The 24991-nt window shown below is 42.3% G+C and overlaps 1 protein-coding gene across 1 annotated transcript in view; it reads left to right on the top strand.

Moving 5' to 3' along the window:
* The window catches only part of LOC125456585 (uncharacterized), a 52573-nt gene that overhangs the window by 12304 nt on the left and 15278 nt on the right, over window positions 1-24991 (top strand). The window contains exons 11-29 of the mRNA XM_059654612.1: window positions 1063-1222; window positions 1500-1597; window positions 2143-2302; window positions 3355-3461; window positions 6667-6826; window positions 7104-7201; window positions 7747-7906; window positions 8959-9065; window positions 12271-12430; window positions 12708-12805; window positions 13351-13510; window positions 14563-14669; window positions 17875-18034; window positions 18312-18409; window positions 18955-19114; window positions 20167-20273; window positions 23479-23638; window positions 23916-24013; window positions 24559-24718. Of these exons, the coding sequence (XP_059510595.1) occupies window positions 1063-1222; window positions 1500-1597; window positions 2143-2302; window positions 3355-3461; window positions 6667-6826; window positions 7104-7201; window positions 7747-7906; window positions 8959-9065; window positions 12271-12430; window positions 12708-12805; window positions 13351-13510; window positions 14563-14669; window positions 17875-18034; window positions 18312-18409; window positions 18955-19114; window positions 20167-20273; window positions 23479-23638; window positions 23916-24013; window positions 24559-24718 (2518 nt within the window). The remainder of the gene's footprint in view (window positions 1-1062; window positions 1223-1499; window positions 1598-2142; window positions 2303-3354; window positions 3462-6666; window positions 6827-7103; window positions 7202-7746; window positions 7907-8958; window positions 9066-12270; window positions 12431-12707; window positions 12806-13350; window positions 13511-14562; window positions 14670-17874; window positions 18035-18311; window positions 18410-18954; window positions 19115-20166; window positions 20274-23478; window positions 23639-23915; window positions 24014-24558; window positions 24719-24991) is intronic.

Raw genomic sequence — 24991 nt, 5'->3', positions numbered from 1 at the left:
TAGACATGCTTTTTAGGAAATGGTGAATGAAAAGACAATGTTGCCTTGCATCTTTAACTGAGCTGTGTGCTCAGGTGAACTCAACCTTGAGGTTTGATTTATGTAAATGTTTGAGCCCCCATGGAGTGTTAAACATATGGACAAGTTGGAGTGTGGAGGGAGAGTATTCAGCCTGTGTCTGTCTGTTTGTTTTGTTTCATTGGGGAAATGCTGGACATGCCACAATGCCTGTTTAACTCTCTTGCTGCACTGGTACCCTCCCGTTCATTTTGATATTGACAAACGTGTTTGGTCTCCACTCTTCACTGTATTTTGTGTCAGATTTTGTCTTGGCATTTGACAAACTGATTGATGTTGTGAAAATGTTGAGGAAAAGAAACTTTGTGAGCCTAACGGTCTCTGAAGATGGTGCTTTCCTGCCGATTCCCCTCTCAGCCCGAACATGAGGTCAAGCCGTACAGACAGGGCGGGAGGACAGAATAATCCGCAAGTGCAGAGCCGATTTCAGAGCCAGTTGTAAAAGCATCATCCGATCATTTAATGACCACAATCAAAAATAAATGACTAACGTGAGGAATGCAGAAAGCATGCATGAGCATATGGAGTGGTTATATTGGAAGCGAAAACATTGATGATTTTCCTTGTCTGTTCCTTTTTTTCAGTTTAACCTAAATTGAAGTTTTAGGCACTCGTTGTTGACTATGATGAGGAAACTGGCCCTTAATATATCCGAGTAGTTGGAGCACAGCAGAGAGGGTCTGACTTTTGTTCCGTGGCTCATTTGGTCACTTGTTTTATTAAAAGACATGTGCAAGAATTATGATTTTAGATCATCACGTTTTGCTTCTGCTGTGAAATCCCGCTTTATATCGCATGTTAAACTCAGCATTTTGAGAAATGTAGCCCCGGTGCTCTCAGGAAAATGAAGCCAATTCGATTGGGGCAGTGAAGCTATATTAAGAACTTGTGCCCCGCATTCACATAAGCTTTGTAAAAGATCACCTTATTGCTATTTGTTGCTGATTTGCAGTAATTCATCAATTCTGTTTGGCATCATTTCAGCCTGTTTTGAAACAGTTTATGATGGTTTGGACTTTCCGGGAAATGACATCCATCAGTCTGTGGTGGAGAATGAAGAGAGTTGTCAACGAAAATGTACAGAGGAACCTGACTGCCAGTTTTTCACCTTTGTAAAAGAAGAATTTCACAATGAACCACAGCGGTTAGTCAGTTGTTCAAATCTCCTTGTTTCTATGAGGAAACATAAATGCTTGCCTGTACGAGTGCACCTTCTCACCATTCGTTTGAAACAATGTTCCATCCATTCTATTTCATCATTTTTAAGTGATCAATATATACCACTTCTTCACATCTGCAACAAGCAGGCAGAGCATAATTGACCCAGTAAGAGTGACGGGGATAGCAGGCTGAAGTAGAGAAGGTTTAATGCTGGTTGAAAGTTCATAATTTTTATTAAATGTTTCTTTTATTCTATGTAGCTTGATTTGCTACCGCAAGAAAAGTGAAAGAGGGACTCCAGCAAGAATAACAATTCTTCAGAATGTGGTATCTGGATTTTCTTTAAGGAGATGTGAAGGTATGTCCCAATTGAGATTTCTGTTTTGATTCACGAATGGATGTCTGTAGAAAGTAAACCAGGGTTGGCCACAATGTACGGGTCTGCATTGCTGCTACTTCCATTGGTGAACGTCGGAGGCCAACTAAAGAACTTAGTGGAGGACGATACTGTAGAAATATTGCCCTCACCCCAACGATGGGGAAGCCCAGTACTTTCCTGCAAAGGCTACGGCAGCAGCAGTTGAAGCAATATTCTGCCAGAGGTGCTGAGTGGATGATCCGTGCCAGATGCCCCAGAAGAACCAGCATCAGAGATGCGAGTGTTCAGCCAATTGAGTCACTGTACGTGTTATCAGGAAACATGGAATGACTGGTTACGTCAAATGCCCACGGGGTCTCTCAACATTGTGAAGACATGTGCTCCTGAGAGAGTAAATGCTGGAAACTTCAGGATATTGTTGTGCACTGGGTTATGGAAATGATTGTGGGCCTGATTAAAAACGTTCACGCTTTTGTAACTAATTCTGATCAACCGCTCATGAACACAGAACAATTTCATTACAGGATGTGTACGTGAGCTGCTATCTGACGTAGATTTTCCTGGAAATGACATTGAATCGGTCCTTGCACCAGACGTCCACTACTGTCAAAAAGTGTGCACTGAGGACAGCAGGTGTCAGTTTTTCACTTTTTTAACAAGTGGTTGGAACACTGACAATCAAAGGTAAATGTGTCAACATTTCATTGAGAATTAGAGGCAGAACATGGAATAGTGGTGATGAGGTTAGATTATAGCAATGTTTATCCATACATGGTAGTACTGTGTAGGATTGGAGCAGCTCCTTACAGCAGTCTAGTAAAGTGGAAATTTCATATTTCCTCAGTAATGTTTGTTGTTGCACCCTTTGTGGTCATTCAAACTAAATGTGAATCATTGATTTGGGTCATAAAAGCACATTTATTTTCCATTAGATCCTCACAGATGGTTATTAGTGACAGAGAAATAGTCGCACGCGTTGGTAGTCATCCCATCGAGACAGCTTCACCATTCTTCCTGTTTGTGATCTCTGTTTGAGTTCAACAGAGATTTTATTGCAACACTGTAATGTCCTCAGATCTTTAATGTCTAGAGATTTTCATTTTGAGTATATTTAATTGTTGAACCTGAAAAGATGTGTGCGTGATGAAATTCCAAAAGGATGTATTTGGGTGCGATGCTGTCAGGATAAGTGATGACATGTTGGGCCAAAGGGCATGTTTGCACATTCTACGGGCTCATGTCCTCCTCAAAAGGTTAACGAGAAAGTATGTGAAGAGGAGCTAGTTGATATAGACACAGCCAGAGAGAGATTGAGAAATGCCGAACCTACAAGCGACGTGATATGTTTTCTGGGCCTGTAATGGCATCGTGGTAATATCACTGGAGTAGTAATTTGTAAAATCCAGCATCAAGATGTGAGGAGAAGAGTTTGAAACTTAGAATGCGTAGCAATGCAACTTCAATTTGATAATAAATCTGAGGAAGAGCCTGATGTGGCTCACACAGCAGAGTGGAAGTGTCCCTACTCCAGTGACACATCCGACATGATTCAGAGGAATGTCATAACATTCCTTGAGCAGTTTGATCAGAAAGCGTCTGAAGAAGAGGTTTTCAATCTTATCCTTGCACCAATCCAATCTCAGTTTTCCCAAAACAGCAGCATAGAATGATCTGTCCATTATGAATAAGACATTTCATTACGGCATCACTGACTTTCCTTTCTCACCATCTTTCAGGTTTTATTGTTATTTGAAGAGGACGACAACAGGGCAGCCAAGTGTGAAATCTAATTTACAAAACGTTGTCTCAGGATATTCTCTGAGAGATTGCGGGACACAATCCTGTAAGTAACAAAGATAACACGTTGACTGCGAGAGTATTTTAGCCGACTCTTCTCGTCCCTAGAAGTGAATTGGAATGGGCAGAACAGGAAATAATCAGGCAGGTTGTCAGTCGAGAGATACAGCCACCTCTGCGATTACGTTCTGGGCTGAAATCTCTGGGCTGAGTGACTGTCGTAATCTGTCACAAAATGAGCTCGTTATCTGTTCATTAACTACGAGTTCAGGGCCTCAGGCCTCACTGCCTGAATGAGCTTCCTTCTCTGTCGGTGTGAGTAATGACAGCGACTGCAATTGGAAAATGGGGCGGTATGCGAGACATTTTGCAGGGTTCCTCCATTCGCCCCCATCGATGGCACAGCTTTAAGCTTGTGGACTGACTGCTTGAATGTGACTCCAACTTCTAGATCGTCCCCAAATCCATCACTGACCTTCTGTTGGTGACTATCTTCACGGTGTGTGTTCAGACAGCAGCCTGGGATTTGAAAACGTCACAGTTGGGAGCCTCATGTGGGACGTGATGTCTCAGCCACTGGACCTGATTAGTCTAGAACCTGACAGTGCAGCCCCCTGATTCCCCATGTGCAGTTGACGTGGCAGGTTTCCCATTGATGGGCACATGAGGAGTTTGCTATTGACAGCATTGAAGCCCCCTAAATCTTTTCTCTAGATATTAATTGAACGGCAGTGCCATTTCCCTGCAATTTGTTTTATATTTTACTGATATATGTTTGCTCTGATTTTTGTTTTCAAGAAATAACAAGGTTTTTTTCACATTGGATCTTGCATCTTTGCAGTGCATTGAGGGAGGACGGAAAGCAGGAATCCGTGCAGAGCTGGCTGCATTAGATAAGCATGTTGTGACCTCAACATATATGAAGCAGCTGTCTGCACGAGTCCAGGGAATGCAAAGAGTTCAGGAAGAATTCGTCAATGTAAAAGACTAGAAATTATGTTTGTGAGTGATATAGTAGCCGCACAGTGGTAAAGATATGGTAGCGTGAAGGAGAAAAACAGAACTGTTTGGAGCTTGTTGAAAGGGGATGGAGATGACGACGGGAACCTTGCACCTACATATTGACTGTAAAAGTGACATGGACAGAGGATAGCTTCTGGGGTGGACTGGAGTCAGTGGACAGTGGATCTATTATTGTCCAATGAGTTCAGGTTCATTAATGATCTCGAATTGAAAGTAGCAAAGATAGAGTCTAGTTTGTAAAAATTGTTTGAATATTAAAATCGTTCAAAGGGAGAGAGAGAGAGAAGAAAACTGAAATTGACACATCGTTGCAGCATCTGTGGAGAGAAATCAGAATTCACTTTTTGGGTGCCGTGAGCATTCTTGAGCTTTTCCAGCAATTTCTGTTATTGTTTCTAACTTCCAGCTTCCGCAGGTGGATCGTTGTTGTGTTGTGGGAAAGAGACTTGAGTTCGAGATGAGCTGAGTTCCGTAGTGCAGAAATCAGAGAAGGTGAATATCCATGTGCCACAAGTAGCGAATGAGGCTAAAAGAAAGCAGGCATTTAGCACGAGAGGAATCAGATATAATCACTAGCACGTCATTCCTCAGTTGTAAAGACAGTGGTTAGATGACACGTGTGAAAATGCGTAACATGTAATGAGAGGGAGGAGGCAAATGGATTGGAAACGGTTCAGAGAAGGTTTACTTAATAAATACATGGACTGGGTGGGTTGTCTCGTTGTTAATGTTGGACCGGTCAGGCTTGCATCCGATGGAGTTGAGAAGAATATAAGGTGATTTTGTGTCGGTGTGTGAAGAAGTGAAGATCTATGGGAGCCTGAAACAAATAGCATTCTGAGAAGGCAAAGTGTGAAGCTGGATGAACAGAGCAGGCCAAATAGCATCTCAGGAGCCCAAAAGCTGACGTTTCGAGCTCTCTGATGAAGGGTATTGGCCCGAAACGTCAGCTTTTGTGCTCCTGAGATGCTGTTTGGCCTGCTGTGTTCATCCAGCTCCACACTTTGTTATCTTGAATTCTCCAGCATCTGCAGTTCCCATTATCTCTGATCAGCAGTCTGAGACGGAGTCATTTCATCCACATCATGCAACTATCGAACTGAACCATTGTCCTTTACAGATATTCTTGTTTGCCTGAGTACAGCGTTCAGATCAGTGTCTTACATTAGACATGCTTTTTAGGAAATGGTGAATGAAAAGACAATGTTGCCTTGCATCTTTAACTGAGCTGTGTGCTCAGGTGAACTCAACCTTGAGGTTTGATTTATGTAAATGTTTGAGCCCCCATGGAGTGTTAAACATATGGACAAGTTGGAGTGTGGAGGGAGAGTATTCAGCCTGTGTCTGTCTGTTTGTTTTGTTTCATTGGGGAAATGCTGGACATGCCACAATGCCTGTTTAACTCTCTTGCTGCACTGGTACCCTCCCGTTCATTTTGATATTGACAAACGTGTTTGGTCTCCACTCTTCACTGTATTTTGTGTCAGATTTTGTCTTGGCATTTGACAAACTGATTGATGTTGTGAAAATGTTGAGGAAAAGAAACTTTGTGAGCCTAACGGTCTCTGAAGATGGTGCTTTCCTGCCGATTCCCCTCTCAGCCCGAACATGAGGTCAAGCCGTACAGACAGGGCGGGAGGACAGAATAATCCGCAAGTGCAGAGCCGATTTCAGAGCCAGTTGTAAAAGCATCATCCGATCATTTAATGACCACAATCAAAAATAAATGACTAACGTGAGGAATGCAGAAAGCATGCATGAGCATATGGAGTGGTTATATTGGAAGCGAAAACATTGATGATTTTCCTTGTCTGTTCCTTTTTTTCAGTTTAACCTAAATTGAAGTTTTAGGCACTCGTTGTTGACTATGATGAGGAAACTGGCCCTTAATATATCCGAGTAGTTGGAGCACAGCAGAGAGGGTCTGACTTTTGTTCCGTGGCTCATTTGGTCACTTGTTTTATTAAAAGACATGTGCAAGAATTATGATTTTAGATCATCACGTTTTGCTTCTGCTGTGAAATCCCGCTTTATATCGCATGTTAAACTCAGCATTTTGAGAAATGTAGCCCCGGTGCTCTCAGGAAAATGAAGCCAATTCGATTGGGGCAGTGAAGCTATATTAAGAACTTGTGCCCCGCATTCACATAAGCTTTGTAAAAGATCACCTTATTGCTATTTGTTGCTGATTTGCAGTAATTCATCAATTCTGTTTGGCATCATTTCAGCCTGTTTTGAAACAGTTTATGATGGTTTGGACTTTCCGGGAAATGACATCCATCAGTCTGTGGTGGAGAATGAAGAGAGTTGTCAACGAAAATGTACAGAGGAACCTGACTGCCAGTTTTTCACCTTTGTAAAAGAAGAATTTCACAATGAACCACAGCGGTTAGTCAGTTGTTCAAATCTCCTTGTTTCTATGAGGAAACATAAATGCTTGCCTGTACGAGTGCACCTTCTCACCATTCGTTTGAAACAATGTTCCATCCATTCTATTTCATCATTTTTAAGTGATCAATATATACCACTTCTTCACATCTGCAACAAGCAGGCAGAGCATAATTGACCCAGTAAGAGTGACGGGGATAGCAGGCTGAAGTAGAGAAGGTTTAATGCTGGTTGAAAGTTCATAATTTTTATTAAATGTTTCTTTTATTCTATGTAGCTTGATTTGCTACCGCAAGAAAAGTGAAAGAGGGACTCCAGCAAGAATAACAATTCTTCAGAATGTGGTATCTGGATTTTCTTTAAGGAGATGTGAAGGTATGTCCCAATTGAGATTTCTGTTTTGATTCACGAATGGATGTCTGTAGAAAGTAAACCAGGGTTGGCCACAATGTACGGGTCTGCATTGCTGCTACTTCCATTGGTGAACGTCGGAGGCCAACTAAAGAACTTAGTGGAGGACGATACTGTAGAAATATTGCCCTCACCCCAACGATGGGGAAGCCCAGTACTTTCCTGCAAAGGCTACGGCAGCAGCAGTTGAAGCAATATTCTGCCAGAGGTGCTGAGTGGATGATCCGTGCCAGATGCCCCAGAAGAACCAGCATCAGAGATGCGAGTGTTCAGCCAATTGAGTCACTGTACGTGTTATCAGGAAACATGGAATGACTGGTTACGTCAAATGCCCACGGGGTCTCTCAACATTGTGAAGACATGTGCTCCTGAGAGAGTAAATGCTGGAAACTTCAGGATATTGTTGTGCACTGGGTTATGGAAATGATTGTGGGCCTGATTAAAAACGTTCACGCTTTTGTAACTAATTCTGATCAACCGCTCATGAACACAGAACAATTTCATTACAGGATGTGTACGTGAGCTGCTATCTGACGTAGATTTTCCTGGAAATGACATTGAATCGGTCCTTGCACCAGACGTCCACTACTGTCAAAAAGTGTGCACTGAGGACAGCAGGTGTCAGTTTTTCACTTTTTTAACAAGTGGTTGGAACACTGACAATCAAAGGTAAATGTGTCAACATTTCATTGAGAATTAGAGGCAGAACATGGAATAGTGGTGATGAGGTTAGATTATAGCAATGTTTATCCATACATGGTAGTACTGTGTAGGATTGGAGCAGCTCCTTACAGCAGTCTAGTAAAGTGGAAATTTCATATTTCCTCAGTAATGTTTGTTGTTGCACCCTTTGTGGTCATTCAAACTAAATGTGAATCATTGATTTGGGTCATAAAAGCACATTTATTTTCCATTAGATCCTCACAGATGGTTATTAGTGACAGAGAAATAGTCGCACGCGTTGGTAGTCATCCCATCGAGACAGCTTCACCATTCTTCCTGTTTGTGATCTCTGTTTGAGTTCAACAGAGATTTTATTGCAACACTGTAATGTCCTCAGATCTTTAATGTCTAGAGATTTTCATTTTGAGTATATTTAATTGTTGAACCTGAAAAGATGTGTGCGTGATGAAATTCCAAAAGGATGTATTTGGGTGCGATGCTGTCAGGATAAGTGATGACATGTTGGGCCAAAGGGCATGTTTGCACATTCTACGGGCTCATGTCCTCCTCAAAAGGTTAACGAGAAAGTATGTGAAGAGGAGCTAGTTGATATAGACACAGCCAGAGAGAGATTGAGAAATGCCGAACCTACAAGCGACGTGATATGTTTTCTGGGCCTGTAATGGCATCGTGGTAATATCACTGGAGTAGTAATTTGTAAAATCCAGCATCAAGATGTGAGGAGAAGAGTTTGAAACTTAGAATGCGTAGCAATGCAACTTCAATTTGATAATAAATCTGAGGAAGAGCCTGATGTGGCTCACACAGCAGAGTGGAAGTGTCCCTACTCCAGTGACACATCCGACATGATTCAGAGGAATGTCATAACATTCCTTGAGCAGTTTGATCAGAAAGCGTCTGAAGAAGAGGTTTTCAATCTTATCCTTGCACCAATCCAATCTCAGTTTTCCCAAAACAGCAGCATAGAATGATCTGTCCATTATGAATAAGACATTTCATTACGGCATCACTGACTTTCCTTTCTCACCATCTTTCAGGTTTTATTGTTATTTGAAGAGGACGACAACAGGGCAGCCAAGTGTGAAATCTAATTTACAAAACGTTGTCTCAGGATATTCTCTGAGAGATTGCGGGACACAATCCTGTAAGTAACAAAGATAACACGTTGACTGCGAGAGTATTTTAGCCGACTCTTCTCGTCCCTAGAAGTGAATTGGAATGGGCAGAACAGGAAATAATCAGGCAGGTTGTCAGTCGAGAGATACAGCCACCTCTGCGATTACGTTCTGGGCTGAAATCTCTGGGCTGAGTGACTGTCGTAATCTGTCACAAAATGAGCTCGTTATCTGTTCATTAACTACGAGTTCAGGGCCTCAGGCCTCACTGCCTGAATGAGCTTCCTTCTCTGTCGGTGTGAGTAATGACAGCGACTGCAATTGGAAAATGGGGCGGTATGCGAGACATTTTGCAGGGTTCCTCCATTCGCCCCCATCGATGGCACAGCTTTAAGCTTGTGGACTGACTGCTTGAATGTGACTCCAACTTCTAGATCGTCCCCAAATCCATCACTGACCTTCTGTTGGTGACTATCTTCACGGTGTGTGTTCAGACAGCAGCCTGGGATTTGAAAACGTCACAGTTGGGAGCCTCATGTGGGACGTGATGTCTCAGCCACTGGACCTGATTAGTCTAGAACCTGACAGTGCAGCCCCCTGATTCCCCATGTGCAGTTGACGTGGCAGGTTTCCCATTGATGGGCACATGAGGAGTTTGCTATTGACAGCATTGAAGCCCCCTAAATCTTTTCTCTAGATATTAATTGAACGGCAGTGCCATTTCCCTGCAATTTGTTTTATATTTTACTGATATATGTTTGCTCTGATTTTTGTTTTCAAGAAATAACAAGGTTTTTTTCACATTGGATCTTGCATCTTTGCAGTGCATTGAGGGAGGACGGAAAGCAGGAATCCGTGCAGAGCTGGCTGCATTAGATAAGCATGTTGTGACCTCAACATATATGAAGCAGCTGTCTGCACGAGTCCAGGGAATGCAAAGAGTTCAGGAAGAATTCGTCAATGTAAAAGACTAGAAATTATGTTTGTGAGTGATATAGTAGCCGCACAGTGGTAAAGATATGGTAGCGTGAAGGAGAAAAACAGAACTGTTTGGAGCTTGTTGAAAGGGGATGGAGATGACGACGGGAGCCTTGCACCTACATATTGACTGTAAAAGTGACATGGACAGAGGATAGCTTCTGGGGTGGACTGGAGTCAGTGGACAGTGGATCTATTATTGTCCAATGAGTTCAGGTTCATTAATGATCTCGAATTGAAAGTAGCAAAGATAGAGTCTAGTTTGTAAAAATTGTTTGAATATTAAAATCGTTCAAAGGGAGAGAGAGAGAGAAGAAAACTGAAATTGACACATCGTTGCAGCATCTGTGGAGAGAAATCAGAATTCACTTTTTGGGTGCCGTGAGCATTCTTGAGCTTTTCCAGCAATTTCTGTTATTGTTTCTAACTTCCAGCTTCCGCAGGTGGATCGTTGTTGTGTTGTGGGAAAGAGACTTGAGTTCGAGATGAGCTGAGTTCCGTAGTGCAGAAATCAGAGAAGGTAAATATCCATGTGCCACAAGTAGCGAATGAGGCTAAAAGAAAGCAGGCATTTAGCACGAGAGGAATCGGATATAATCACTAGCACGTCATTCCTCAGTTGTAAAGACAGTGGTTAGATGACACGTGTGAAAATGCGTAACATGTAATGAGAGGGAGGAGGCAAATGGATTGGAAACGGTTCAGAGAAGGTTTACTTAATAAATACATGGACTGGGTGGGTTGTCTCGTTGTTAATGTTGGACCGGTCAGGCTTGCATCCGATGGAGTTGAGAAGAATATAAGGTGATTTTGTGTCGGTGTGTGAAGAAGTGAAGATCTATGGGAGCCTGAAACAAATAGCATTCTGAGAAGGCAAAGTGTGAAGCTGGATGAACAGAGCAGGCCAAATAGCATCTCAGGAGCCCAAAAGCTGACGTTTCGAGCTCTCTGATGAAGGGTATTGGCCCGAAACGTCAGCTTTTGTGCTCCTGAGATGCTGTTTGGCCTGCTGTGTTCATCCAGCTCCACACTTTGTTATCTTGAATTCTCCAGCATCTGCAGTTCCCATTATCTCTGATCAGCAGTCTGAGACGGAGTCATTTCATCCACATCATGCAACTATCGAACTGAACCATTGTCCTTTACAGATATTCTTGTTTGCCTGAGTACAGCGTTCAGATCAGTGTCTTACATTAGACATGCTTTTTAGGAAATGGTGAATGAAAAGACAATGTTGCCTTGCATCTTTAACTGAGCTGTGTGCTCAGGTGAACTCAACCTTGAGGTTTGATTTATGTAAATGTTTGAGCCCCCATGGAGTGTTAAACATATGGACAAGTTGGAGTGTGGAGGGAGAGTATTCAGCCTGTGTCTGTCTGTTTGTTTTGTTTCATTGGGGAAATGCTGGACATGCCACAATGCCTGTTTAACTCTCTTGCTGCACTGGTACCCTCCCGTTCATTTTGATATTGACAAACGTGTTTGGTCTCCACTCTTCACTGTATTTTGTGTCAGATTTTGTCTTGGCATTTGACAAACTGATTGATGTTGTGAAAATGTTGAGGAAAAGAAACTTTGTGAGCCTAACGGTCTCTGAAGATGGTGCTTTCCTGCCGATTCCCCTCTCAGCCCGAACATGAGGTCAAGCCGTACAGACAGGGCGGGAGGACAGAATAATCCGCAAGTGCAGAGCCGATTTCAGAGCCAGTTGTAAAAGCATCATCCGATCATTTAATGACCACAATCAAAAATAAATGACTAACGTGAGGAATGCAGAAAGCATGCATGAGCATATGGAGTGGTTATATTGGAAGCGAAAACATTGATGATTTTCCTTGTCTGTTCCTTTTTTTCAGTTTAACCTAAATTGAAGTTTTAGGCACTCGTTGTTGACTATGATGAGGAAACTGGCCCTTAATATATCCGAGTAGTTGGAGCACAGCAGAGAGGGTCTGACTTTTGTTCCGTGGCTCATTTGGTCACTTGTTTTATTAAAAGACATGTGCAAGAATTATGATTTTAGATCATCACGTTTTGCTTCTGCTGTGAAATCCCGCTTTATATCGCATGTTAAACTCAGCATTTTGAGAAATGTAGCCCCGGTGCTCTCAGGAAAATGAAGCCAATTCGATTGGGGCAGTGAAGCTATATTAAGAACTTGTGCCCCGCATTCACATAAGCTTTGTAAAAGATCACCTTATTGCTATTTGTTGCTGATTTGCAGTAATTCATCAATTCTGTTTGGCATCATTTCAGCCTGTTTTGAAACAGTTTATGATGGTTTGGACTTTCCGGGAAATGACATCCATCAGTCTGTGGTGGAGAATGAAGAGAGTTGTCAACGAAAATGTACAGAGGAACCTGACTGCCAGTTTTTCACCTTTGTAAAAGAAGAATTTCACAATGAACCACAGCGGTTAGTCAGTTGTTCAAATCTCCTTGTTTCTATGAGGAAACATAAATGCTTGCCTGTACGAGTGCACCTTCTCACCATTCGTTTGAAACAATGTTCCATCCATTCTATTTCATCATTTTTAAGTGATCAATATATACCACTTCTTCACATCTGCAACAAGCAGGCAGAGCATAATTGACCCAGTAAGAGTGACGGGGATAGCAGGCTGAAGTAGAGAAGGTTTAATGCTGGTTGAAAGTTCATTATTTTTATTAAATGTTTCTTTTATTCTATGTAGCTTGATTTGCTACCGCAAGAAAAGTGAAAGAGGGACTCCAGCAAGAATAACAATTCTTCAGAATGTGGTATCTGGATTTTCTTTAAGGAGATGTGAAGGTATGTCCCAATTGAGATTTCTGTTTTGATTCACGAATGGATGTCTGTAGAAAGTAAACCAGGGTTGGCCACAATGTACGGGTCTGCATTGCTGCTGCTTCCATTGGTGAACGCCGGAGGCCAACTAAAGAACTTAGTGGAGGACGATACTGTAGAAATATTGCCCTCACCCCAACGATGGGGAAGCCCAGTACTTCCCTGCAAAGGCTACGGCAGCAGCAGTTGAAGCAATATTCTGCCAGAGGTGCTGAGTGGATGATCCGTGCCAGATGCCCCAGAAGAACCAGCATCAGAGATGCGAGTGTTCAGCCAATTGAGTCACTGTACGTGTTATCAGGAAACATGGAATGACTGGTTACGTCAAATGCCCACGGGGTCTCTCAACATTGTGAAGACATGTGCTCCTGAGAGAGTAAATGCTGGAAACTTCAGGATATTGTTGTGCACTGGGTTATGGAAATGATTGTGGGCCTGATTAAAAACGTTCACGCTTTTGTAACTAATTCTGATCAACCGCTCATGAACACAGAACAATTTCATTACAGGATGTGTACGTGAGCTGCTATCTGACGTAGATTTTCCTGGAAATGACATTGAATCGGTCCTTGCACCAGACGTCCACTACTGTCAAAAAGTGTGCACTGAGGACAGCAGGTGTCAGTTTTTCACTTTTTTAACAAGTGGTTGGAACACTGACAATCAAAGGTAAATGTGTCAACATTTCATTGAGAATTAGAGGCAGAACATGGAATAGTGGTGATGAGGTTAGATTATAGCAATGTTTATCCATACATGGTAGTACTGTGTAGGATTGGAGCAGCTCCTTACAGCAGTCTAGTAAAGTGGAAATTTCATATTTCCTCAGTAATGTTTGTTGTTGCACCCTTTGTGGTCATTCAAACTAAATGTGAATCATTGATTTGGGTCATAAAAGCACATTTATTTTCCATTAGATCCTCACAGATGGTTATTAGTGACAGAGAAATAGTCGCACGCGTTGGTAGTCATCCCATCGAGACAGCTTCACCATTCTTCCTGTTTGTGATCTCTGTTTGAGTTCAACAGAGATTTTATTGCAACACTGTAATGTCCTCAGATCTTTAATGTCTAGAGATTTTCATTTTGAGTATATTTAATTGTTGAACCTGAAAAGATGTGTGCGTGATGAAATTCCAAAAGGATGTATTTGGGTGCGATGCTGTCAGGATAAGTGATGACATGTTGGGCCAAAGGGCATGTTTGCACATTCTACGGGCTCATGTCCTCCTCAACGGGTTAACGAGAAAGTATGTGAAGAGGAGCTAGTTGATATAGACACAGCCAGAGAGAGATTGAGAAATGCCGAACCTACAAGCGACGTGATATGTTTTCTGGGCCTGTAATGGCATCGTGGTAATATCACTGGAGTAGTAATTTGTAAAATCCAGCATCAAGATGTGAGGAGAAGAGTTTGAAACTTAGAATGCGTAGCAATGCAACTTCAATTTGATAATAAATCTGAGGAAGAGACTGATGTGGCTCACACAGCAGAGTGGAAGTGTCCCTACTCCAGTGACACATCCGACATGATTCAGAGGAATGTCATAACATTCCTTGAGCAGGTTGATCAGAAAGCGTCTGAAGAAGAGGTTTTCAATCTTATCCTTGCACCAATCCAATCTCAGTTTTCCCAAAACAGCAGCATAGAATGATCTGTCCATTATGAATAAGACATTTCATTACGGCATCACTGACTTTCCTTTCTCACCATCTTTCAGGTTTTATTGTTATTTGAAGAGGACGACAACAGGGCAGCCAAGTGTGAAATCTAATTTACAAAACGTTGTCTCAGGATATTCTCTGAGAGATTGCGGGACACAATCCTGTAAGTAACAAAGATAACACGTTGACTGCGAGAGTATTTTAGCCGACTCTTCTCGTCCCTAGAAGTGAATTGGAATGGGCAGAACAGGAAATAATCAGGCAGGTTGTCAGTCGAGAGATACAGCCACCTCTGCGATTACGTTCTGGGCTGAAATCTCTGGGCTGAGTGACTGTCGTAATCTGTCACAAAATGAGCTCGTTATCTGTTCATTAACTACGAGTTCAGGGCCTCAGGCCTCACTGCCTGAATGAGCTTCCTTCTCTGTCGGTGTGAGTAATGACAGCGACTGCAATTGGAAAATGGGGCGGTATGCGAGACATTTTGCAGGGTTCCTCCATTCGCCCCCATCGATGGCACAGCTTTAAGCTTGTGGACTGACTGCTTGAATGTGACTCCAACTTCTAGATCGCCCCCAAATCCATCACTGACCTTCTGTTGGTGACTATCTTCACGGTGTGTGTTCAGACAGCAGCCTGGGATTTGAAAACGTCACAGTTGGGAGCCTCATGTGGGACGTGATGTCTCAGCCACTGGACCTGATTAGTCTAGAACCTGACAGTGCAGCCCCCTGATTCCCCATGTGCAGTTGACGTGGCAGGTTTCCCATTGATGGGCACATGAGGAGTTTGCTATTGACAGCGTTGATGCCCCCTAAATCTTTTCTCTTGATATTAATTGAACGGCAGTGCCATTTCCTTGCAATTTGTTTTATGTTTTACTGATATATGTTTGCTCTGATTTTTGTTTTCAAGAAATAACAAGGTTTTTTTCACATTGGATCTTGCATCTTTGCAGTGCATTGAGGGAGGACGGAAAGCAGGAATCCGTGCAGAGCTGGCTGCATTAGATAAGCATGTTGTGACCTCAACATATATGAAGCAGCTGTATGCACGAGTCCAGGGAATGCAAAGAGTTCAGGAAGAATTCGTCAATGTAAAAGACTAGAAATTATGTTTGTGAGTGATATAGAAGCGGCACAATGGTAAAGATATGGTAGCGTGAAGGAGAAAAACAGAACTGTTTGGAGCTTGTTGAAAGGGGATGGAGATGACGACGGGAGCCTTGCACCTACATATTGACTGTAAAAGTGACATGGACAGAGGATAGCTTCTGGGGTGGACTGGAGTCAGTGGATAGTGGATCTATTATTGTCCGATGAGTTCAGGTTCATTAATGATCTCGAATTGAAAGTAGCAAAGATAGAGTCTAGTTTGCAAAAATTGTTTGAACATTAAAATCGTTCAAAGGGAGAGAGAGAGAGAAGAAAACTGAAATTGACACATCGTTGCAGCATCTGTGGAGAGAAATCAGAATTCACTTTTTGGGTGCCGTGAGCATTCTTGAGCTTTTCCAGCAATTTCTGTTATTGTTTCTAACTTCCAGCTTCCACAGTTTGATCGTTGTTGTGTTGTGGGAAAGAGACTTGAGTTCGAGATGAGCTGAGTTCCGTAGTGCAGAAATCAGAGAAGGTGAATATCCATGTGCCACAAGTAGCGAATGAGGCTAAAAGAAAGCAGGCATTTAGCACGAGAGGAATCGGATATAATCACTAGCACGTCATTCCTCAGTTGTAAAGACAGTGGTTAGATGACAAGTGTGAAAATGCGTAACATGTAATGAGAGGGAGGAGGCAAATGGATTGGAAACGGTTCAGAGAAGGTTTACTTAATAAATACATGGACTGGGTGGGTTGTCTCGTTGTTAATGTTGGACCGGTCAGGCTTGCATCCGATGGAGTTGAGAAGAATATAAGGTGATTTTGTGTCGGTGTGTGAAGAAGTGAAGATCTATGGGAGCCTGAAACAAATAGCATTCTGAGAAGGCAAAGTGTGAAGCTGGATGAACAGAGCAGGCCAAATAGCATCTCAGGAGCCCAAAAGCTGACGTTTCGAGCTCTCTGATGAAGGGTATTGGCCCGAAACGTCAGCTTTTGTGCTCCTGAGATGCTGTTTGGCCTGCTGTGTTCATCCAGCTCCACACTTTGTTATCTTGAATTCTCCAGCATCTGCAGTTCCCATTATCTCTGATCAGCAGTCTGAGACGGAGTCATTTCATCCACATCATGCAAGTATCGAACTGAACCATTGTCCTTTACAGATATTCTTGTTTGCTTGAATACAGCGTTCAGATCAGTGTCTTACATTAGACATGCTTTTTAGGAAATGGTGAATGAAAAGACAAAGTTGCCTTGCATCTTTAACTGAGCTGTGTGCTCAGGTGAACTCAACCTTGAGGTTTGATTTATGTAAATGTTTGAGCCCCCATGGAGTGTTAAACATATGGACAAGTTGGAGTGTGGAGGGAGAGTATTCAGCCTGTGTCTGTCTGTTTGTTTTGTTTCATTGGGGAATTGCTGGACATGCCACAATGCCTGTTTAATTCTCTTGCTGCACTGGTACCCTCCCGTTCATTTTGATATTGACAAACGTGTTTGGTCTCCACTCTTCACTGTATTTTGTGTCAGATTTTGTCTTGGCATTTGACAAACTGATTGATGTTGTGAAAATGTTGAGGAAAAGAAACTTTGTGAGCCTAACGGTCTCTGAAGATGGTGCATTCCTGCCGATTCCCCTCTCAGCCCGAACATGAGGTCAAGCCGTACAGACAGGGCGGGAGGAGAGAATAATCCGCAAGTGCAGAGCCGATTTCAGAGCCAGTTGTAAAAGCATCATCCGATCATTTAATGACCACAATCAAAAATAAATGACTAACGTGAGGAATGCAGAAAGCATGCATGAGCATATGGAGTGGTTATATTGGAAGCGAAAACATTGATGATTTTCCTTGTCTGTTCCTTTTTTTCAGTTTAACCTAAATTGAAGTTTTAGGCACTCGTTGTTGACTATAATGAGGAAACTGGCCCTTAATATATCCGAGTAGTTGGAGCACAGCAGAGAGGGTCTGACTTTTGTTCCGTGGCTCATTTGGTCACTTGTTTTCTTACAAGACATGTGCAAGAATTGTGATTTTAGATCATCACGTTTTGCTTCTGCTGTGAAATCCCTGTTTATATCGCATGTTAAACTCAGCATTTTGAGAAATGTAGCCCCGGTGCTCTCAGGAAAATGAAGCCAATTCGATTGGGGCAGTGAAGCTATATTAAGAACTTGTGCCCCGCATTCACGTAAGCTTTGTAAAAGATCACTTTATTGCTATTTGTTGCTGATTTGCAGTAATTCATCAATTCTGTTTGGCATCATTTCAGCCTGTTTTGAAACAGTTTATGATGGTTTGGACTTTCCGGGAAATGACATCCATCAGTCTGTGGTGGAGAATGAAGAGAGTTGTCAACGAAAATGTACAGAGGAACCTGACTGCCAGTTTTTCACCTTTATAAAAGAAGAATTTCACAATGAACCACAGCGGTTAGTCAGTTGTTCAAATCTCCTTGTTTCTATGAGGAAACATAAATGCTTGCCTGTACGAGTGCACCTTCTCACCATTCGTATGAAACAATGTTCCATCCATTCTATTTCATCATTTTTAAGTGATCAATATATACCACTTCTTCACATCTGCAACAAGCAGGCAGAGCATAATTGACCCAGTAAGAGTGACGGGGATAGCAGGCTGAAGTAGAGAAGGTTTAATGCTGGTTGAAACTTCATTATTTTTATTAAATGTTTCTTTTATTCTACGTAGCTTGATTTGCTACCGCAAGAAAAGTGAAAGAGGGACTCCAGCAAGAATAACAATTCTTCAGAATGTGGTATCTGGATTTTCTTTAAGGAGATGTGAAGGTATGACCCAATTGAGATTTCTGTTTTGATTCACGAATGGATGTCTGTAGAAAGTAAACCAGGGTTGGCCACAATGTACGGGTCTGCATTGCTGCTGCTTCCATTGGTGAACGCCGGAGGCCAACTAAAGAACTTAGTGGAGGACGATACTGTAGAAATATTGCCCTCACCCCAACGATGGGGAAGCCCAGTACTTCCCTGCAAAGGCTACGGCAGCAGCAGTTGAAGCAATATTCTGCCAGAGGTGCTGAGTGGATGATCCGTGCCAGATGCCCCAGAAGAACCAGCATCAGAGATGCGAGTGTTCAGCCAGTTGAGTCACTGTACGTGTTATCAGGAAACTTGGAATGACTGGTTACGTCAAATGTCCACGGGGTCTCTCAAAATTGTGAAGACATGTGCTCCTGAGAGAGTAAATGCTGGAAACTTCAGGATATTGTTGAGCACTGGGTTATGGAAATGATTGTGGGCCTGATTAAAAACGTTCACGCTTTTGTAACTAATTCTGATAAACCGCTCATGAACACAGAACAATTTTATTACAGGATGTGTACGTGAGCTGCTATCTGACGTAGATTTTCCTGGAAATGACATTGAATCGGTCCTTGCACCAGACGTCCACTACTGTCAAAAAGTGTGCACTGAGGACAGCAGGTGTCAGTTTTTCACTTTTTTAACAAGTGGTTGGAACACTGACAATCAAAGGTAAATGTGTCAACATTTCATTGAGAATTAGAGGCAGAACATGGAATAGTGGTGATGAGGTTAGATTATAGCAATGTTTATCCATACATGGTAGTACTGTGTAGGATTGGAGCAGCTCCTTACAGCAGTCTAGTAAAGTGGAAATTTCATATTTCCTCAGTAATGTTTGTTGTTGCACCCTTTGTGGTCATTCAAACTAATTGTGAATCATTGATTTGGGTCATTAAAGCACATTTATTTTCCATTAGATCCTCACAGATGGTTATTAGTGACAGAGAAATAGTCGCACGCGTTGGTAGTCATCCCATCGAGACAGCTTCACCATTCTTCCTGTTTGTGATCTCTGTTTGAGTTAAACAGAGATTTTATTGCAACACTGTAATGTCCTCAGATCTTTAATGTCTAGAGATTTTCATTTTGAGTATATTTAATTGTTGAACCTGAAAAGATGTGTGCGTAATGAAATTCCAAAAGGATGTATTTGGGTGCGATGCTGTCAGGATAAGTGATGACATGTTGGGCCAAAGGGCATGTTTGCACATTCTACGGGCTCATGTCCTCCTCAAAAGGTTAACGAGAAAGTATGTGAAGAGGAGCTAGTTGATATCGACACAGCCAGAGAGAGATTGAGAAATGCCGAACCTACAAGCGACGTGATATGTTTTCTGGGCCTGTAATGGCATCGTGGTAATATCACTGGAGTAGTAATTTGTAAAATCCAGCATCAAGATGTGAGGAGAAGAGTTTGAAACTTAGAATGCGTAGCAATGCAACTTCAATTTGATAATAAATCTGAGGAAGCGCCTGATGTGGCTCACACAGCAGAGTGGAAGTGTCCCTACTCCAGTGACACATCCGACATGATTCAGAGGAATGTCATAACATTCCCTGAGCAGGTTGATCAGAAAGCATCTGAAGAAGAGGTTTTCGATCTTATCCTTGCACCAATCCAATCTCAGTTTTCCCAAAACAGCAGCATAGAATGATCTGTCCATTATGAATAAGACATTTCATTACAGCATCACTGACTTTCCTTTCTCACCATCTTTCAGGTTTTATTGTTATTTGAAGAGGACGACAACAGGGCAGCCAAGTGTGAAATCTAATTTACAAAACGTTGTCTCAGGATATTCTCTGAGAGATTGCGGGACACAATCCTGTAAGTAACAAAGATAACACGTTGACTGCGAGAGTATTTTAGCCGACTCTTCTCGTCCCTAGAAGTGAATTGGAATGGGCAGAACAGGAAATAATCAGGCAGGTTGTCAGTCGAGAGATACAGCCACCTCTGCGATTACGTTCTGGGCTGAAATCTCTGGGCTGAGTGACTGTCGTAATCTGTCACAAAATGAGCTCGTTATCTGTTCATTAACTACGAGTTCAGGGCCTCAGGCCTCACTGCCTGAATGAACTTCCTTCTCTGTCGGTGTGAGTAATGACAGCGACTGCAATTGGAAAATGGGGCGGTATGCGAGACATTTTGCAGGGTTCCTCCATTCGCCCCCATCGATGGCACAGCTTTAAGCTTGTGGACTGACTGCTTGAATGTGACTCCAACTTCTAGATCGTCCCCAAATCCATCACTGACCTTCTGTTGGTGACTATCTTCACGGTGTGTGTTCAGACAGCAGCCTGGGATTTGAAAACGTCACAGTTGGGAGCCTCATGTGGGACGTGATGTCTCAGCCACTGGACCTGATTAGTCTAGAACCTGACAGTGCAGCCCCCTGATTCCCCATGTGCAGTTGACGTGGCAGGTTTCCCATTGATGGGCACATGAGGAGTTTGCTATTGACAGCATTGATGCCCCCTAAATCTTTTCTCTAGATATTAATTGAACGGCAGTGCCATTTCCCTGCAATTTGTTTTATATTTTACTGATATATGTTTGCTCTGATTTTTGTTTTCAAGAAATAACAAGGTTTTTTTCACATTGGATCTTGCATCTTTGCAGTGCATTGAGGGAGGACGGAAAGCAGGAATCCGTGCAGAGCTGGCTGCATTAGATAAGCATGTTGTGACCTCAACATATATGAAGCAGCTGTATGCACGAGTCCAGGGAATGCAAAGAGTTCAGGAAGAATTCGTCAATGTAAAAGACTAGAAATTATGTTTGTGAGTGATATAGTAGCCGCACAGTGGTAAAGATATGGTAGCGTGAAGGAGAAAAACAGAACTGTTTGGAGCTTGTTGAAAGGGGATGGAGATGACGACGGGAGCCTTGCACCTACATATTGACTGTAAAAGTGACATGTACAGAGGATAGCTTCTGGGGTGGACTGGAGTCAGTGGATAGTGGATCTATTATTGTCCAATGAGTTCAGGTTCATTAATGATCTCGAATTGAAAGTAGCAAAGATAGAGTCTAGTTTGTAAAAATTGTTTGAATATTAAAATCGTTCAAAGGGAGAGAGAGAGAGAAGAAAACTGAAATTGACACATCGTTGCAGCATCTGTGGAGAGAAATCAGAATTCACTTTTTGGGTGCCGTGAGCATTCTTGAGCTTTGCCAGCAATTTCTGTTATTGTTTCTAACTTCCAGCTTCCGCAGTTTGATCGTTGTTGTGTTGTGGGAAAGAGACTTGAGTTCGAGATGAGCTGAGTTCCGTAGTGCAGAAATCAGAGAAGGTGAATATCCATGTGCCACAAGTAGCGAATGAGGCTAAAAGAAAGCAGGCATTTAGCACGAGAGGAATCAGATACAATCACTAGCACGTCATTCCTCAGTTGTAAAGACAGTGGTTAGATGACAAGTGTGAAAATGCGTAACATGTAATGAGAGGGAGGAGGCAAATGGATTGGAAACGGTTCAGAGAAGGTTTACTTAATAAATACATGGACTGGGTGGGTTGTCTTGTTGTTAATGTTGGACCGGTCAGGCTTGCATCCGATGGAGTTTTGAAGAATATAAGGTGATTTTGTGTCGGTGTGTGAAGAAGTGAAGATCTATGGAAGCCTGAAACAAATAGCATTCTGAGAAGGCAAAGTGTGAAGCTGGATGAACAGAGCAGGCCAAATAGCATCTCAGGAGCCCAAAAGCTGACGTTTCGAGCTCTCTGATGAAGGGTATTGGCCCGAAACGTCAGCTTTTGTGCTCCTGAGATGCTGTTTGGCCTGCTGTGTTCATCCAGCTCCACACTTTGTTATCTTGAATTCTCCAGCATCTGCAGTTCCCATTATCTCTGATCAGCAGTCTGAGACGGAGTCATTTCATCTACATCATGCAACTATCGAACTGCACCATTGTCCTTTACAGATATTCTTGTTTGCCTGAGTACAGCGTTCAGATCAGTGTCTTACATTAGACATGCTTTTTAGGAAATGGTGAATGAAAAGACAAAGTTGCCTTGCATCTTTAACTGAGCTGTGTGCTCAGGTGAACTCAACCTTGAGGTTTGATTTATGTAAATGTTTGAGCCCCCATGGAGTGTTAAACATATGGACAAGTTGGAGTGTGGAGGGAGAGTATTCAGCCTGTGTCTGTCTGTTTGTTTTGTTTCATTGGGGAATTGCTGGACATGCCACAATGCCTGTTTAATTCTCTTGCTGCACTGGTACCCTCCCGTTCATTTTGATATTGACAAACGTGTTTGGTCTCCACTCTTCACTGTATTTTGTGTCAGATTTTGTCTTGGCATTTGACAAACTGATTGATGTTGTGAAAATGTTGAGGAAAAGAAACTTTGTGAGCCTAACGGTCTCTGAAGATGGTGCTTTCCTGCCGATTCCCCTCTCAGCCCGAACATGAGGTCAAGCCGTACAGACTGGGCGGGAGGACAGAATAATCCGCAAGTGCAGAGCCGATTTCAGAGCCAGTTGTAAAAGCATCATCCCACCATTTAATGACCACAATCAAAAATAAATGACTAACGTGAGGAATGCAGAAAGCATGCATGAGCATATGGAGTGGTTATATTGGAAGCGAAAACATTGATGATTTTCCTTGTCTGTTCCTTTTTTTCAGTTTAACCTAAATTGAAGTTTTAGGCACTCGTTGTTGACTATGATGAGGAAACTGGCCCTTAATATATCCGAGTAGTTGGAGCACAGCAGAGAGGGTCTGACTTTTGTTCCGTGGCTCATTTGGTCACTTGTTTTATTACAAGACATGTGCAAGAATTATGATTTTAGATCATCACGTTTTGCTTCTGCTGTGAAATCCCGCTTTATATCGCATGTCAAACTCAGCATTTTGAGAAATGTAGCCCCGGTGCTCTCAGGAAAATGAAGCCAATTCGATTGGGGCAGTGAAGCTATATTAAGAACTTGTGCCCCGCATTCACATAAGCTTTGTAAAAGATCACCTTATTGCTATTTGTTGCTGATTTGCAGTAATTCATCAATTCTGTTTGGCATCATTTCAGCCTGTTTTGAAACAGTTTATGATGGTTTGGACTTTCCGGGAAATGACATCCATCAGTCTGTGGTGGAGAATGAAGAGAGTTGTCAACGAAAATGTACAGAGGAACCTGACTGCCAGTTTTTCACCTTTGTAAAAGAAGAATTTCACAATGAACCACAGCGGTTAGTCAGTTGTTCAAATCTCCTTGTTTCTATGAGGAAACATAAATGCTTGCCTGTACGAGTGCACCTTCTCACCATTCGTTTGAAACAATGTTCCATCCATTCTATTTCATCATTTTTAAGTGATCAATATATACCACTTCTTCACATCTGCAACAAGCAGGCAGAGCATAATTGACCCAGTAAGAGTGACGGGGATAGCAGGCTGAAGTAGAGAAGGTTTAATGCTGGTTGAAAGTTCATTATTTTTATTAAATGTTTCTTTTATTCTATGTAGCTTGATTTGCTACCGCAAGAAAAGTGAAAGAGGGACTCCAGCAAGAATAACAATTCTTCAGAATGTGGTATCTGGATTTTCTTTAAGGAGATGTGAAGGTATGTCCCAATTGAGATTTCTGTTTTGATTCACGAATGGATGTCTGTAGAAAGTAAACCAGGGTTGGCCACAATGTACGGGTCTGCATTGCTGCTGCTTCCATTGGTGAACGTCGGAGGCCAACTAAAGAACTTAGTGGAGGACGATACTGTAGAAATATTGCCCTCACCCCAACGATGGGGAAGCCCAGTACTTTCCTGCAAAGGCTACGGCAGCAGCAGTTGAAGCAATATTCTGCCAGAGGTGCTGAGTGGATGATCCGTGCCAGATGCCCCAGAAGAACCAGCATCAGAGATGCGAGTGTTCAGCCAATTGAGTCACTGTACGTGTTATCAGGAAACTTGGAATGACTGGTTACGCCAAATGCCCACGGGGTCTCTCAACATTGTGAAGACATGTGCTCCTGAGAGAGTAAATGCTGGAAACTTCAGGATATTGTTGTGCACTGGGTTATGGAAATGATTGTGGGCCTGATTAAAAACGTTCACGCTTTTGTAACTAATTCTGATAAACCGCTCATGAACACAGAACAATTTCATTACAGGATGTGTACGTGAGCTGCTATCTGACGTAGATTTTCCTGGAAATGACATTGAATCGGTCCTTGCACCAGACGTCCACTACTGTCAAAAAGTGTGCACTGAGGACAGCAGGTGTCAGTTTTTCACTTTTTTAACAAGTGGTTGGAACACTGACAATCAAAGGTAAATGTGTCAACATTTCATTGAGAATTAGAGGCAGAACATGGAATAGTGGTGATGAGGTTAGATTATAGCAATGTTTATCCATACATGGTAGTACTGTGTAGGATTGGAGCAGCTCCTTACAGTAGTCTAGTAAAGTGGAAATTTCATATTTCCTCAGTAATGTTTGTTGTTGCACCCTTTGTGGTCATTCAAACTAAATGTGAATCATTGATTTGGGTCATAAAAGCACATTTATTTTCCATTAGATCCTCACAGATGGTTATTAGTGAC

The sequence above is a fragment of the Stegostoma tigrinum genome, chromosome 1, assembly GCF_030684315.1.
Source record: "Stegostoma tigrinum isolate sSteTig4 chromosome 1, sSteTig4.hap1, whole genome shotgun sequence".
In the NCBI taxonomy this organism is placed as follows: domain Eukaryota; kingdom Metazoa; phylum Chordata; class Chondrichthyes; order Orectolobiformes; family Stegostomatidae; genus Stegostoma; species Stegostoma tigrinum.
Note: the sequence above shows the minus strand (reverse complement) of the source record. Positions and strands in the feature narration are given on the sequence as shown.